This window comes from Thalia democratica, chromosome 7, assembly GCF_965202585.1.
Source record: "Thalia democratica chromosome 7, ktThaDemo2.hap1.1, whole genome shotgun sequence".
NCBI lineage: Eukaryota > Metazoa > Chordata > Thaliacea > Salpida > Salpidae > Thalia > Thalia democratica.
In genome coordinates, this window is record NC_139171.1 from 46617086 (window position 1) to 46633840 (window position 16755).

Genomic DNA, 16755 nt, shown 5'->3' on the forward strand with positions numbered 1-16755 from the left:
ACTCTATAAAAATGCATACCTTTCAAGAACTAAGCAATTACTGGCGAAGTTGCCATAATTCTAATGTTGGTATACCGAACGTTTGTTTGTTTTGTAGTTCCTAGCTCGATAAAATCTTGCAGCTACGAATATTAGCGTACTACCTAAACTCGTTTTCTGCACTTGTTTGAAAACTTAAGCTAAAAATAAATAACTTCTCGCATATAGCAAGTATGTATACCACTTATTTTCAAGGTAGAACAATAAGTTTAAAGATTTTGAATAAGTACTTTTATAAAATTTTGTTTTGTATTTAATTACTGTTTTAAACAATTAAAAACTGTGTATTAAAACAACAGTTTTACAATTAATTTTATAAGACTATTTTTAATATAAGTTAAAATACTTACAAAAACACGATTACAGCACGCTTTTATATTTGTTTGGTGTTATAAAAACGTATAAGGTCAACTAAAGCTAATTGTAAAACCATTAATTTATCAACATGTTAACTCATTAAAACTTAATTGTTAACAATAGCACTTTTATTGCAGTTTTTTAAATATATAACTTATTTCAAATTGATAAAACCATCAAACTTTCTAAAGTATTCAGGTAACACAACTTGCAATTTATTAGAAGTTGTTTTTCTTACTTTACATCGGTTTTATTAGAAACTTTCTAATTTAATAAAACAACAACGTTATTTCCGAAATTTTACACTAATGAATCATGTTTGGTTTCCTTTCTGTAAAATAATTTTGAAAAAACACATTGAATTGCTTGGTTTTAAACTAGACAAGCAAAAAACAATAATTAAACTAATGGAGTTTTCTAATAAATATTTACTATTTTTTATAGCTTCAACGATAAAGCTTATTGGTTAGGTTTCTGTTGATATATTTTTACAATATTTTTTTTAATAGTACTTACGATTAGCTATCGTTTTATTTTTTGCATTTATTACTAAGTCATAGTTTACATAAAAACTTCGAAGGTTTTTCGTTTATGATAGAAAAAATTTATGTTAAGCTTAACTCACATACCAAATTAACCAATTTAAACATCTTTAGCTATAGTTTTCATATATTTTTGATGATTATTTTCATAGATTTGTTTTTTACATAAAAACTTAAGTCAATGTAAAATAAATACTTTGAACATCAATATCTAAATTAAAAGTAATATCTAAAAAAAAAATTAAAACTGAAATTTATTTCAATGTACTATTTATTGAATAATATTTAAGTTCTAATAAATTATTTTTGTTAAAAATCTTTAAAAATTATTGAAACAGTGAAACTTTTCGAGTAGAACTCATCAAAAATTGTACAAGTTATAACCTATACTGACAAAAAAATTTTTATTTGTTATTATGTTTCGATTTGATCTTTTTTTAGTTTTCACTAAAAGTGTATAACATTTTCTAAATATTATCCGGCGTCCATCTTTAAAAAAAAACGTATTAATACAAAGTTGTTTTCTATAAGTATTTTTTAAAATATACTTTCACAAAGTTTAAAATTTACAAAAAAAAATATATATACTACAGATATATAAAATTTCTAAATGGTTATAAATTGAAACAGTATTTTACACTACTATGGCCAAAACCTGGATTTTATTTGTCATGAAACAAACTGGCTTATAATTTTTATCAATAACAAAACTTAAGCCTTATTTTACCAAGAGCTTGTGATCTGATGGTCTAAGTTCTATGTTTACAAACTTTTAGCTTGTCACATGGCACATGAAAGTTCATGCTTTGGCTTTGATGACTTTCTTCAATGTTTATTTTGATCAGTTAACTATATTTAATTAAAATTGTTTTTATAATAACTATATACTTTAGCGACTAGTTGGTTGTTGCAAGAAACCATTAAAAAATATAAATTACTTTAAATTTTATATATTGCTTTTAACCTGCTTCACTTAAATTTTTCTATAACATAAAGTGTTTGTATACATTGGTAGCTTATCTAATTTAAACTTTTTTATAAAAAATAATAACAAAAATACAACTATTTAAAAAATAGATGCAACTCGTGGAGGAATTTCAATAGTGTTTGATCCTAAATGTCAGGATGCATGTCGAGAGAACTACATCAAGACTATAATTGATTTAACGAAGTCAATTGATTTCACATCATCAGCAAAAAAAGAGCTGACTAAAGTAAACACCGGTTAGGATTTTTTTGTTATAAAAAACACTAGTTAGTTAATGTTTTTTTTTAAATAAAGATTTTGTTTTAAATGTTCTTTGATATATATTATAGTAGAATGGTCTTATTTATGGATATTTTGCAGCGGTTCAAAAGCATAGTGAAAACTAAAGAATATTTAGATAATGATTTAAATAAAATATTTGGATTTTTATTGTATAATCGATTTCACAGCATAACTTGCTTTTGTATTTAAAAAATGTACGGTTTTGGCTTAATTTTTGTAATTTTTTTTTTCTGACAAAATTTCTTTGTGAGATAAGCTACACAAAATTCAACGCTAAAAAGACTTTGCCTATTATTTTATAAGTGTTTTTATATAGTTTTTGAAAGACAAAACTAGAACGTAAACTAAGGCACAAAAACTTATGATAAACAAAAACTTTATTAATGTTTAACAAAATACCGAACAAATATCAACATTTTAACATTTTATTTAATAAGCTGAAAACGAGTTAATAAGCTATTAAATTGAATTAATATAAAACTAGTTATTTTGATTTAATTTAATATGTTTAAAGTATAGCTTCTTTTTCAACTTCAGACTTGTACACTTAACGTATACTTTACATAACTTAAACTTTAAATTTAAAACTATTTATAATTTAAACTTTACAAAATAAGTAAAACTGATTTATTCGTTTACTTTGTAATAAAAACTAGTCATGTTTTTTACATTATAACAGTTTTAAACGAATGTGAGTATTCTGAACTAAACGATTGTAGTCCAAACACTGCGATTTGCATTGATACTTTAGAAAGCTATCATTGCGCTTGTAAAGCCGGTTATAGAGATATTTTTGGCACTGCAAAACAAGGAACTGCTTGTAGTGGTAAGTTTAGTTTACATGATTTACTTCGCGGTTTAATACATTTACAGGCATATAGATATATTCTTAAACTTGTAAAAATAAAAACAAAATAAGCAAACTGAGTAGTCTTATTTCTTGAAATAAATTTTTTCTAATTTTACATTTTATATTTTTTTCTAGAATATATAACAATTTATCACGCTTGAGTTTATAGAATATTTTTAAACATATAATGACTACAATCGGGGTTTTTTCGATGAATTAATCATTTCTATAGTTTACAGCATCGTTAGTATCATAGTCTGTAGTTGTTTCAATCAAAACAAGAAATGAAATTTTTCCCAAGTAAAAAGTGAACATGATACAATCAAGTATTTAGATAAATTAAGTTTTAGGACTTCTGAGGGTTAATTTTCGATTACCTTTTGTATTTTTGCAGACTCACTAGACCAATACTAATGCATAGATTAAGATATTCAAGCTTTACTACCGTTTATTTATTTATTTGTTCTCAAACTAGTTTAAACATTCCTTTTAAACTAAAAGTTCTTCAACACGCACATTTTATAGTTTCTTGATTTGAATTTGAATGTATATATATTACTTAATAATCAATGATATATTTTGTTTAGCATTGTTTACTTTTAATTCGAACGTTTCTTACTTGCCAATATAATAGATCTCTATTTCATTAAATGTTTTTGCAATTTTTTTTGTAATAAAAAAAAACATATAAAACTAAAGATCATTTTAGTAAAAGTTAATTGTACTTCATGTTCAGAGATTATACAAATAAAACTACTTTAAAAAAGGAAAGTTTACTGTAAAGGTCACAAATAATGTTACATGTTTCTAGCTTTTGTATAAACTACTAGTAAATTTTTCTAATTTAACATACATTTAAATTTAAAGTTTATTTTTCTAAATAATGAAATACTTTATTAAACAACACATCTCTACATGATGATAACTTTCATGATATAAATTATAAAAAAATCACCTCAGTGTATGTTTTTCTGTTTCTTGAACTTTATAAAAAAAACTAACCAAAACTTGAAACCAGTGTCATTTTTTGTTGTTTATTGAATGAAGTACTTTTATAGATATCAACGAATGCAGCGAAGGTTTTGACAACTGTTTGCCCGAAACATCTTCCTGCATCAACAACGAAGGATCTTTTACGTGCTCCTGTAACGCTGGTTACTACGGTGATGGTGTAACTGCGTGCCACGATATTGATGAGTGCTCTACCGGTTAGTTATATAAACAAAAATTTTTCAATCATGAGTACTTGGTTACTACAGTACTTATATAACCAGGCACGCACCAGTGTTCGCCTTTCGGAAAATGTACGAACAAGGTGGGTGGGTACTCATGCGAGTGTTACAACGGGTTCGAGGGAGACGGTAAAAACTGTCAAGATACCAACGAATGTGCTCAAAACAAGTGTGGAGCTAACGCCATTTGTACAAACACTGTTGGTATGTTCATTGAGTGTTGTGTCATAAAACTTAAAATTGCTAGTAAACACAAACTAACATGATTAAAACAAAATAGCTCAACGTTTTACTTTGTAAAAACTCTTTGTATTTTTAAATATTTTATGCAGTATGAATAAAAGATAATTCTTATGCAAAATACTTGTTTTTAATATATACGTAAAAATGTTAAAGCTTTGTTTTTATTTGTTCATTGTATAATCTATGAAAAAACCTTACTGAAAGCTTAATGTAGCAAAATAAAAAAGGATCGAAGCTTGTTGGTGATTAAAAAAAAGTATTGTTCAATATATATACATTCATAAGTTTTTACTTAGATACCTTAAAACAAAAAAGTTACTTAAATTAGGCGGGTTTACTTGCTCGTGCAAAGAAGGATACAAAGGAAACGGTTTCGTTTGCGAAGACGTAGACGAGTGTTCAGATGACCCGCAAATTTGCTCCAGACAGCACGAAGGATCGATTTGTGTAAACAACGAAGGCTCGTTTGACTGCGGGTGTCCGGCAGGATACAATAAAAAAGTCTTGTTTACAGGAAATAGGTTTTAAAAATGTATAAACTTGAACACTAAAAGAAGTTTGGACCAAAATGTTGTAAATATTTTTGTACTTATGTAATATTTAAGAACTGCTAAATTATTTATTACAACTTAAAACACGTGAAAATTTTACGTATGACAGGTTTTTAGAGTGCATTTTAGGTCAGCTTAAGGAATTTAATGTATAATATTATACTTCTACATGAGCGACGCTCCATTTAAAGTTGACCTATTTCCAACAAATGTCTCTTAAACTTTTATACTTGATTTTTATTTGAAAAATTTATTCAATTTTATAACAGATGGGTGTGCGAAGATATCAACGAATGTGATGATGGCGACGCATGCCCAGAAAGCGCAACATGCCAGAACAAAAAGGGCTCGTATTTTTGTCAGTGTCCAGCAGGGCTTTACTGGGATCAAACATTGAGCTTATGCCAAGATGAAAATGAGTGCTTAAACGAAAATACGTGCGACCCTGCTACCGAACAATGCTTGAATGAGCATGGATCTTACTCGTGTACTTGCAAACTGGGAAGAGTGAGAGACACAACAACACAAAAGTGTGAACTTAATAGCGGAGAAGGTTATTGATTCAGTATTCTACATACAGTTTTTGACTGTTTGTCTATTGTTTACTATTTTAACTATTTTCTAGCATAACAGGTGATAATTTTATGAAAAAGTATAGATTTTTAGATACTAAAATTCTTTGTGTTATTAGTTGCTTAAGAAGTTTCTCTTAGTTTTGTAATTAAAATAAAAATACATTTTATTTAAAAACTGTTTGACTAAATTATTTTAAAATTGTTAGTAAACTCGCTGTTTTTTGGTAATTAATTTAAGATAGCTTTTAAATTACAGAAGCTATTAATAAGTTAAAAAATTAGTATATTATTTTAAGTTTAAGACTCATTCACTTACTTTAGATATAAAATAAAAATGTACATCCTTATTTATTCTTAAGATAGTCAAAATTTGATCTAAGCTAATGACTTTTTTGTTTTTAAATTAAGGAAAGGGTATCTGTTTTTAAAACTAACTTGCTAAGATTATAAAATATTTTTAGAACAAGAATAACTAAGCAACTAAAATACACTTTTGGTTTTGATGATAACTTTACAAGTTTACTATTTAATAAGTATTCGTTATTAGTAACCAAAAAATATTTTTCCTTTTTGATATTAGCCAAATATAAAAAACTATGCATCATCAACTTACAATTGAGTAACTTTTGTGTTTTAAAAGTATTTTAGTTTAAAAACTTTGCAATAAACTAAAATATAAAACTGCATACAATCAACAGAATGTGTTGGAGGATGCAGCGACAATGAAGTTTGTGTTAATGGGAAATGTTTTTGTGAATACGGGTTCAAGCGGCTTAATGGAAGCATCTGTCAAGACATTGATGAATGCTCCGATCTTCAAATTGAATGCTCTTCGAATTCTTACTGCAAAAACACTCTGGGAGGGCATGAGTGTGTGTGCAAACAAGGCTACAGCCAAACTGGAAAGGGATATTCAACGTGTAACGACGTTGATGAATGTTCAGCAGTTGATGCTTGTGGGGCCAATAGCCAGTGTACAAACAACGTTGGTCAGTTTGAGTATTTTAATTTCGAAATAAAGTTCTGGATTTAAACCTGAGAAGCTATTCTTTTAATTCATAGAACACTGTGATACTAGAGTACCGTAAGTTTAATAATGTTAGCAATTTACTACTTTTGTTGTTATTTCTGTGATGAAACTTTTTTTTTCTTTTTACGAAGAAATAAACATGCCTTGAAAAATTTATAAAAAATAGCAATACAGAAACTTAGTTTAATAACATTCTGCACAGCTTTAGAAAAGTTTTTTCTTAAAGTAATTGTTTCAGTTTACTTGCTGATTTACAATAGACTTTGTTATAACTATGTTTAACTTAAAACTATGATAATACTTTTTTTAAATGGCCTAAATCAACTTCATTTAAAAACTTAGAAACACTAAAAGATTAACTTATCTATAGTTGCTTTTCTATTATTAAAAATAAAATTTTAGAAAAATATTCATTCATTTAATAAAAAACTTAGAACTGAATATAAAAGAATAAACTAATAAAGCATAGTATTATAATAACAATAAAAAACTGTAAAACCAAGCTAATCTAGATTTAATAACTAAAATTATAAAACACTTTAAAAATTTTACATTGTTAATTTAACATAGCTTTAGTTTATTGAAAAAAAGTTTTACTTAAATAATTCAGTGGTAAAATAGTAACTTTGCTTTTAAGTTTTTTTTTTTTTTTTAAACCTTAAAAAATAGAATAAATTTCGATGTATGCTGTTTTTCTTAAATTACATACATAACTTATTTAATAGCAAAAAAGCTGTATATTTTAATTTTTAATCCTATAAAATAAAAAACTTGAATATTTTTTCGTCATTCTAAACTAATAAGTAATCAACTTAAATGTTTTTTTTTTCTTACCTCCAATTCCTACTGCAATAAACATTTAAAACTAGGCAGTTACGAGTGCAAGTGCTCTAATGGCTTTAAAATGTCCGAAAACAACGTATGTGAGGATATCAACGAGTGTGCTGAGAATATCTGTGACGCTAATGCAGTTTGTAGCAACACAGTTGGAAGTTATACCTGTGAATGCAAAACCGGTTACCAAGGAGACGGACTCGAGTGCAATAATGTCAACGAATGTTTGATAAATGATGGTGAGTTTTTTTTGTTTGTAATTTTTTTTTAATATTTGTTTTAAGAATTTTATAAAACATTTTATCTTTTTAACTGTAGTTTTAACATGTGTTACTTTCAAACATTTATAGACATTTTAGCCAGTATAACCTAACTTATTATAAGAAAAAAACAGTATATTATATGCATTTAAGCTAAAAGTTTCAGTTTAACTCGTATTGAATGTTTTTTTCTAACTTTATAGACTGTTTTAAACTTAAACAAACTATCTAAAACGTATAAAGATTTTTTGAAATATAACTAATAAAGGAAAGTTTAAACTAAAGTAAGTTTTGCAACATATCTAAGACTTTAAAAAAATCAAAAAATGTTTATTTACTATCAGAACTTTACAGATTTTTTTAACTAGAAACATAAAATTTATATTCGTTTAAATATTTTTCAATTAAATATATTTCAATAAAAGTTTACAATAAAAAACTTAAAGTATAACTAATGCAAAAGTAATCAAACAATTTAAAACAAAAGTGAGAACCATTTATTTCTTTCGGACAAATGTCTGCAGCTGTCGAAAACGTAAGACTCTATCTAAGACAATTTAAGTTTACTAAATAAAACTAAAAAAAAAAATTAAAAACACAGTGCAGTTAAAATTAGGATGCAGTAGCATAATTATCCGTAAAGTTTAATTGCAGATGTTCTTACTAAACTAAGAAGCTTAAAAGAAATTTTTATTACTACACAAACTGTTTAAAAAAATTCAAATGAATTGGACATGGCATATCATAGAAGAAAAAAATTCTATGAACACGAGATTACGCAATACTTTTAACAAAAAACTGTTGTTACTACCACTGTTAATATGAAGTATGACCAAATTTGCAAATTCAAATACTTTATAAAGAAATAACAAATTATCTGTGAATCACTTAAGGTTTTTTTTTTAAGCTAGATTTCAAACGTTGCTCCAAGTATTTTGTGGACATACAAATTTTAAAACTAAACAGTACTTTTTCTAACAGTACATATGTTTATGAGATATCTTAATAAATCACAACAAAATTCTTAAAAACAATCTACAAACAAAGACAGCACAAAAAATATTAAAAATTGTTAAGACAATATGTTTATTTTGCGTATGTATAATATAATTTTAGGAGATAATAGGATAAAAAAGTTTTAAATTTTATAAGTTAATCTAAACCAGGGTTACTAGAATTTAAAAAGCTGAATTAAGCCTTACTTAATAGACTTTTTATGGTTTAAGCTCAGTAAAAACGTAATGTTGTCATTTAGTTTTAAAAATTATAAATTACCACAGGATGTGGTATGTATTACTACAGGATGTGGTATCGTACAGGAGGTTGAACATTTGCGTTTAAAACTAAAAAGATTTAATTTTAATAATATAAACAATAGTAAAAATCAATAATTGTCCATTAAAAACAATAGCAATAATATTTTTAAGCAGTTTCAAATATTTTTATCTCATCGAAATAAATTAATGATTTATATATATATATATGTCTCAAATAGAAATTATTTTTCTTTCTATATGCATCTCCCTTACAGATTACTTATTCAATTTTATTAAGTTGAAAAATTTTTCTTATGTTTTGTAAACAATGCTTCTATAGCATCATCCTTACAGTTGTGTTTTTACTTTGAAAAAAAAATTGCCTGTACAAAGTTATTAATTTTTTAATACAAGTTGAAACTTTTTGAATTTATTTCTTTAGACATTTATTATGTTTATGTTAATTTTTGATTTTAAATTGTTTAGTATGATTTTATTTATAGTTTTTTTTCTTGTGTGTACTGTTTAACTGGCTTAGAATTTGATGCCTAAGTCTAACAAAGTCTTTCCTCTAACATTGGAAAATAATCAACATAATATTAATAGTAACAAATGTTATTATTATAACAATAAATTAAGTTGGACTTAACAAAAAAAAACTTTTCTTGTATACTCAAAAACAAACTATCTAGCCAAGATTTTGTTTTGATTTTTAAATGATTGAATAGAAACAATCTTCTTTTTGTTAGAAAGGAATAGTTTTATTTAAATTTTCTTTATCATTTTAAATATGACATAACGACTTAATGTTTAATTTTTTTAGGCACAGAACGATGTGGAGAAAATATGATTTGTGAAGACGCTGAAGGTTCTTACGAATGCGTGTGCTTGAAAGGCTTTGAAAATGTCAATGGAGACTGTGTTGACATAAACGAATGCGAATCTTTCAGTTTGTGATTTTTTATAAATATTAAAGGCTTAGCTAAGTAGTCTAAAAAGTTGATAGAAGTGTCGTTGGTTGATTTATCAAAAACAATTAAAATTAGGCCTTCTAGTGCAATTTTCTATACAATATATTCTAGTTATAACGGTATAAAGTACATTCAAACTTGTGAGTTTTTTAATTGATGTGTTAATTGAAATTCAAAGAGTTGTTAAGCCTTAATATTGTGAAACACATTTGTAAACACAACCGAACTAAGAAGTTTTATTTCCAATCAACTCCGTTATTCATATATTTTTCAAGTAACCATTATTTACTCAGATGTGTGTGGAAGCCACGCAAAATGCACGAACACCATCGGGTCGTTCACGTGCACCTGCGCCGACGGCTACAATGAGGACGCTTCCTCCGCGTTTTCGTGCGCGGATGTGAACGAGTGCGAAACGGGGGAGGCCGGTTGCAAGCTCGGAGAAACGTGCGTCAACCTGCAGGGCGGGTTCAAGTGCGGCTGCGAGGAAGGGTTCACGTGGGACTCGACCTCGAACCTCTGCGTGGATGTCAACGAGTGTGCGATGGGAGCGAGGTGCTCGGAAAACGAGTCGTGCCACAACTACTACGGCGGCTACAAGTAACTTGGATTAGTATTTCTTATGTTTATTGTTCAGTGTTGCTTACTATCGATTTACAAACAGGTGCACATGCAAACCTGGTTTCGATTGGGAGTTCAAGAAAAACAAATGCGTCGATATTGACGAATGCGATGAAAATCTTCAGGGAAGTGCCGTCTGTAAACAACTGTTTGGTCAAAACTCAAAGTGCGAAAACCAAGTAGGCTCTTACAAATGTCTTTGCGAAGACCCGAGCGACGTTATCAGCGATTTAAAGTGCTCGAAAGCAAAAGTTGAGTGTAGTCCATCGAATGATTGTCACGAGGATGCAGTTTGCTCAGTAACATCGAGCGATGGTGATTATAAGTGCGTCTGTAAGGAAAAATTTTGGGGAAATGGCAAAGTTTGCTACGGAATTGAAGACTACTGTTTACTAAACGATAATAACGACGAAGTTAATTGCAGTCACTTTACCTAAACCTTGTATAACGATTTTCATTTGTAACATTTTAATATTTATTAATAAACTTGTAAACTCAATGTTAAGAAGCTACAGTTACAAAAAGAAAAATAAAGTTACTATATTATCTAAAAATTTAGAGATATACCGCATGTTTGCTCGGTAAAAATTATTGTTTATGTTTAACGTGGTCTATTTATAACTTTTCACAAACAACGGATACAAAAAGCCCAATAAATAACATAAGCGTTTTAACAAAGTTACATATTAAATACCAATCTAACTACAGTTACATGAACCTTTTATGAAGGATTAAAAGATTGTGAAACGTGTGGTTATTCACCGAAAACTTTTAGTAAATTTTTTTTATACTGATGCCGCTGTATAAAATTCGTTAAAACCATTCATAAAAAAAAAAATTAAATATATATGTTTTTATTTTTTTAATTAAATTTTTAATACTGAGAATAACTGTCCTAAACCAAAATATATTTATCTTATTTAAATGCTTAAATAACAGTACAGTTTTCAAAGTAATTAATTAATAAAACTGCAGCGTTTCTATTTGTTAACTTAAGTACACAGCTTCGTCTCATTAAACATATTATCAGTTTTATTTCGTTGCTATAAAGACTTTTACTCTTAACTTTTTTTTACAAAAAAGAGGTGTTATAAAAGGTGATTTAGCATATAACAACAGTAATATTTTTCAAACAAAAATACTTATAATTCTAGAATGATTAGTTTGTAATAAATTGTAAACTCAACAAAAATTTTAAAAGAAAATCTGAAAGTACATAAAACTTAAATACCACTTGCAATTTAATAAGAATATATTTTTCATTTACAAAAATTATTAAAACTTAAAGCTTTACAATTTACTTACTTCTTTATCAAAAGTTGAATGAATTTTAAAACAGTTTTACAGGTTGCTTTAAAAAATCGAATTCTTGTTAAGTTGAAATAAATATTTAAATACAACAAAATTCCTTCCGACAAATAGATGAAACTTTTTTTTAAGAACATGATTGGTACAAGTTAAAATTCTGCATTTTTGATAGCTAAAAAATAATCATTACTGTAAGTTCAAAAAATCGAGAATGGTCACTTGCAGTTTCGTTTTAAAGTTATATTTACGTTATTTTTAATCTATACGTTTAGTTCTTTTAAATGAATATAGTATAAAATATAAATATTAGTTTGATATAAGTACAAACTTATACTTTTAAAAGGAGAAGAGTTATAGTACATATTAAAAAAATAATTTTAAATTAATTTTTCAGAATTTTAGTTAAAGCACTGATGAGCTTTTTGCGTATTTCATTGTTTATTTTAAGTTTATTGAGTTAAAACCTTTTTATCTAGACAAAAGAAAAAAAAATTTTCAAAACTTATTTTTTTAACGATTCTAAGCTAATATTTTTTTCTTTAATAGAATAACCAACAAGCAAATTAATCGATTTCAGCTTCTTCCGACTTTATTTAAAACTTATTAAAAGTTAAACAACGAGCCAGCTGTTAAATGAATCTTAAAAACATAACACTATACTAAAAAAAGGTAAAGTTTAAAAATTTTTTTAATTCTTATAAATTAAATTTAATTTTTTATCAAACCCTGTAGACATAAAAATACCTCAATATAAATCACATTTTGAATAGTTAAGTAGTTATTTCGTACTTTGAGTATTGTGGTTTTAAGTGTGGTCAAAACAAAGATACCATTTTTTGGCCTTATTATAGAAGCAAATTTGATATTATAACACAATTTGCTTAAATTTGTAATAAAATGAATTTCAAAAAGTTGTAAAATACATTGTTTTCTAATAGAATAACTGGATTTATTTAAAAATAGCTAAAATGAAAACTTTTTTAAAGAAGCACTACCACATTAATGAACTGCAATATATTTTGACGGTTTTCTCTAAGACAAACGTTCTTTCTTTGAAACAGGTAATAATAATTATTTTATCTATTATAATAAGAAAAGTATATAATGCTGAAATTGGGCAATATAAGAAAAAAGAAAAGTTAATTCTAACCACAGTTTGACCATCGTCAGTTTTCCCTACATGTTAGCTATTATTTTCTAACTGACAAATCAATTATAGAGTATGTTTAGATATTTAATAAAACAAAATATAGGTAAAAGTTTGGCAATATTAAGTTTAACTTCAGTTTTTAAATACATTTACAAGCAATGTAGGTGTTGTTGTGTTGCTGACTACAAAAATTACTGACTAAATATCTCAAAGTAATATTTATTGTTTTTTACTATTTTTTTCTTCAATATCACTTCTCATATTTCGTTGATCAACTATTGTTCTAATGTTAGACAAGTTGTTCTTTAAAAAAATCAAAAAAAAATTAAGAAATATTGAAACACATTATTATTTTTTGATCAACTATTTTTATTTTTAGTTTAAATCATAATTTCATTTATACAGTAGAATAAAGTAAACGTTTATATTCATTCAAAAGTACATTTTGCATGCTTGCAATCAGTAGTATGAACTAGTTTTCTGAATATTTTAGATTTATGTCTTTAGTTATGTCAGGAGAATGTAATAGATTTTAAAATATTGACAAAATTAAAAGCACTAAAATTTTTATATTGCTTTAAGTGTCCGTAAACCATGCAAATCTTTTTCTGCATCTTAAATTGATCTTATTGTTATAACTTAAGTTTTTAAATTAATGTAAATTAATGAAAAAAAATTAAATGTATAAAGTTGAAATATACGGAAATACAAAAGTAACAGTTTTACTTCGGAGGTCATAAGATTACGCTTTAATCATAAATTGACAACATTGTTGTAGTTAAACAACAAAAAATTCAGTTTATCATTTAAAGAAACATTTGTTATCTGTTAGTGAGCTTTAGTACCTTAATATTAACAGTTGAGTAATTGGTATTTAAAGTTGTCGACCTGCTTAAAAATGTATGTACATATTGTGCAGTGCACATCATAAGCTTATTTTTCTCTTGTCATACGCTCTCTTTCTTTGTGACGTCATATAGCCTCACACAAATGTTAGCATTCACAATATTATGCGGTTCTTTAAGCAACATTTATTTGACAGATCCTTCTACAAGGTGAACGGAAATGAAGACGGTTTGAACACATAACTTGATGTGTGAAGCGTGTCTTGCCGAAATTCTTGTTACGCAGAAAGGCACGAAGCACAATCTGATTCGTACCCCACAAAGAAGGATCTCACCTGATGTTAGCATCAGATTTTGTCAATCTAATAATTTTTGCTGATAATATTCTTATAAAGCATCGGCCAATTATAAAACACGTGATAAAAAATTACCTATTTTATTGTTTTCTTTTACAATGTTACCCAAAACCCTTACTATGGTTTTTAATATTACCCCATACCCTTGATTGGTAAGCGGTTTCTTCTACCGTGCAAAAGTAACTTATTCGTGAAAATGTGAAATTTCGAGCAAAACTGACTCATCTCGCTTTTAATTATGACTAGAAAAGCAAAACCTTTACTACATTGAAATAAAACGTCAAGCTCGAAACATTATGAACTTTGTATTTGTAGCAAATTTAAAAATAATCGAAGTATTCGTATTATTAAACAAAATATAATATTATGTTTCCTGTTAAAACACTTTGAAACTAACGCTTATAATAATAAATAATAGTTTCTAAGACATTTGATATATAAAATAGCCCTCAGGGCTGGATGTTTATCACTCAGAAAGAGAGATTTTCCTCCACTGTTGCCTTGACAACAGTGGAACAGTCATTACGACATTCAGCAAGCTGAAGTCATTTTCCTGCTCAGAAAACCGCTCCACAATTCATCATCGTGAGAGGTTGACCGTCATTGTTAAATAACGTTCGTGAGACACACACTTTAGAAATGATCCCTAAAAGTATGATCTTAAAATATAATAAGTAGAGTTTGAATATATATCTAAATGTGTAAGTTAAATTTTGGCTGGTGCTTATTGTGAGGTAATAAACGATACAGCTATATTGTGACGTCATAGTAGAGAGAGAAAGCTTTAAAACCAAAAACTGTAATAAGATAAAGTTTAATGACTTTTGATTCAAATGTTTTCTGTTTAAGTAAACTTAAAAAATAAGGATTTTTACTACACTTAGCTAAACACTGTAATATCTTGAAAAAATTTCTTAAAACATGCTTCACACAATTCTGCTGATTTTGTTTAAAAAACTAATAAAAATACTTTTAAGAAAGTAAACTTATGTTTTATTGCTATATCATACATTGAATAAACTAAATTGTATTAAATAGAAATAAACGAAGCTTAATAACTAAAAATTAAGTTTTTATCTATATGCAAAGTTTTAAAAACGTAATTGCATCTATAACTTTACGTTTTAAAAATATATACAGATATTTTAAACGTATTCTAGCACTAAAACTTGTTGATCTAAATTTAAAGTAACTTCAAACTTGTAAAATTTTGTGATAATTTGTAAGAATGCCTAATGATAAAAAATCAATATTAAATAAATATATAATATAAAGTTTAAGAAAGATTGCTTTTTTGAAAAAAATAGCTATGTTTTAAATATTTAAAAATTTAACAGTGCAATAAGATGACAAGTGTACTAAAACAAAAATAAAACTTTTTTATTAGTTTATTGTTTATTGAACGACAAAAACGATCAAAAAATTTGATGCAAAGTCCTTTTGGTTATCGAGTCATACACCATAACAGTTTAAAGTCATGTCCAGTTAAATGGCAGTTTTTTAAATAGTCTAATTTCAACTTTATTGTCTTTTTTTTGAGAAAAATATAATAAATTAGTTTTGAACCATCAAAAGTTATTTTTCAAAAATAAAATTAGTTTATTCGATGTGTCTAATGGTTTTGCTACGTATAAAAAAAGTCTTTAAAAATTAAATACAGTTTTGTTTCTTTTTTACATTAAAACTATTTAGGATCTGAATTTAAAAGGATTTTAAAAAGTTTTATACAAAGTTAAACTCGGTCTTATAGTATTTAGTAAAGTTTACAATCCTTTTTAGAATTAGAAGCTACTTGTCGAAAGATTAAATCACATGTAGTATATCAAGCTCCAACTAATAATTATGTTTTATGCAGCAGTTCTTTTCTTAAACTATATAAAATCAATTAATTATTTTCTAGAAAAGAAGAAGAATTTCAATCCAATATACAAGTAGTAGAGTTAAATAGAAAAGAAAAAAGTGACTTAAGATTAAAAACGAGCTAAAATCGACTCATTTTATTTATTGTAGACTCTTTTTCAGAAATATTATTTCTCAAATTTAACTTGTATATTGAAAATTTAACTTGATTAAAGTTTTGTGTGCCCCTTTGCAGAAGTTTAAAAATGATGGTCCCGACCTTTTATCATATATGACCATTCACTAGTTATTAACCCGTCATTATTACCTTGCAATACAATCTAACATTGAAACTGAAAAAATCAAAAAAATTACTCAGTCTGCACCCGCAGACAGATGTTTTATATTTCATTGCACCAAAGCCTTCTTAATTAGAATTCAACAACAGTTCATCTTGACTGTATTTGCCTGATTAGTCCTAATCAGGGAAAAATTGAGTAGCACTATTCAATTGAGTGAACTGTAGTTGATGATTAGTGCATACTACAAATTACAAAATGCTTATATTAAGTAGCAGTTAAAACTGAACTAACTTGATAAAACAAGTTGAGATACTTTAGTCAGAG

At 26.7% G+C, this 16755-nt stretch overlaps 1 protein-coding gene and 1 non-coding gene across 2 annotated transcripts; one reads left to right on the plus strand and one right to left on the minus strand.

Moving 5' to 3' along the window:
• Window positions 1-1722: 1722 nt before the first annotated feature.
• LOC145841448 (uncharacterized) lies at window positions 1723-11068 on the plus strand. The gene is made up of 11 exons (XM_082948810.1): window positions 1723-1768; window positions 2016-2162; window positions 2888-3034; window positions 4117-4266; window positions 4333-4494; window positions 4862-4997; window positions 5354-5637; window positions 6358-6648; window positions 7559-7762; window positions 10304-10610; window positions 10675-11068. The coding sequence occupies exons 1-11, from the start codon at window positions 1723-1725 to the stop codon at window positions 11066-11068; spliced, it is 2268 nt and encodes a 755-aa protein (XP_082804936.1).
• A 3687-nt stretch (window positions 11069-14755) lies between these two features.
• On the minus strand, window positions 14756-14952 carry LOC145841796 (small nucleolar RNA U3). The gene has a single exon (XR_014370172.1). It is a non-coding gene; the product is annotated as a small nucleolar RNA U3 (small nucleolar RNA).
• Between the last annotated feature and the right edge of the window lie 1803 nt (window positions 14953-16755).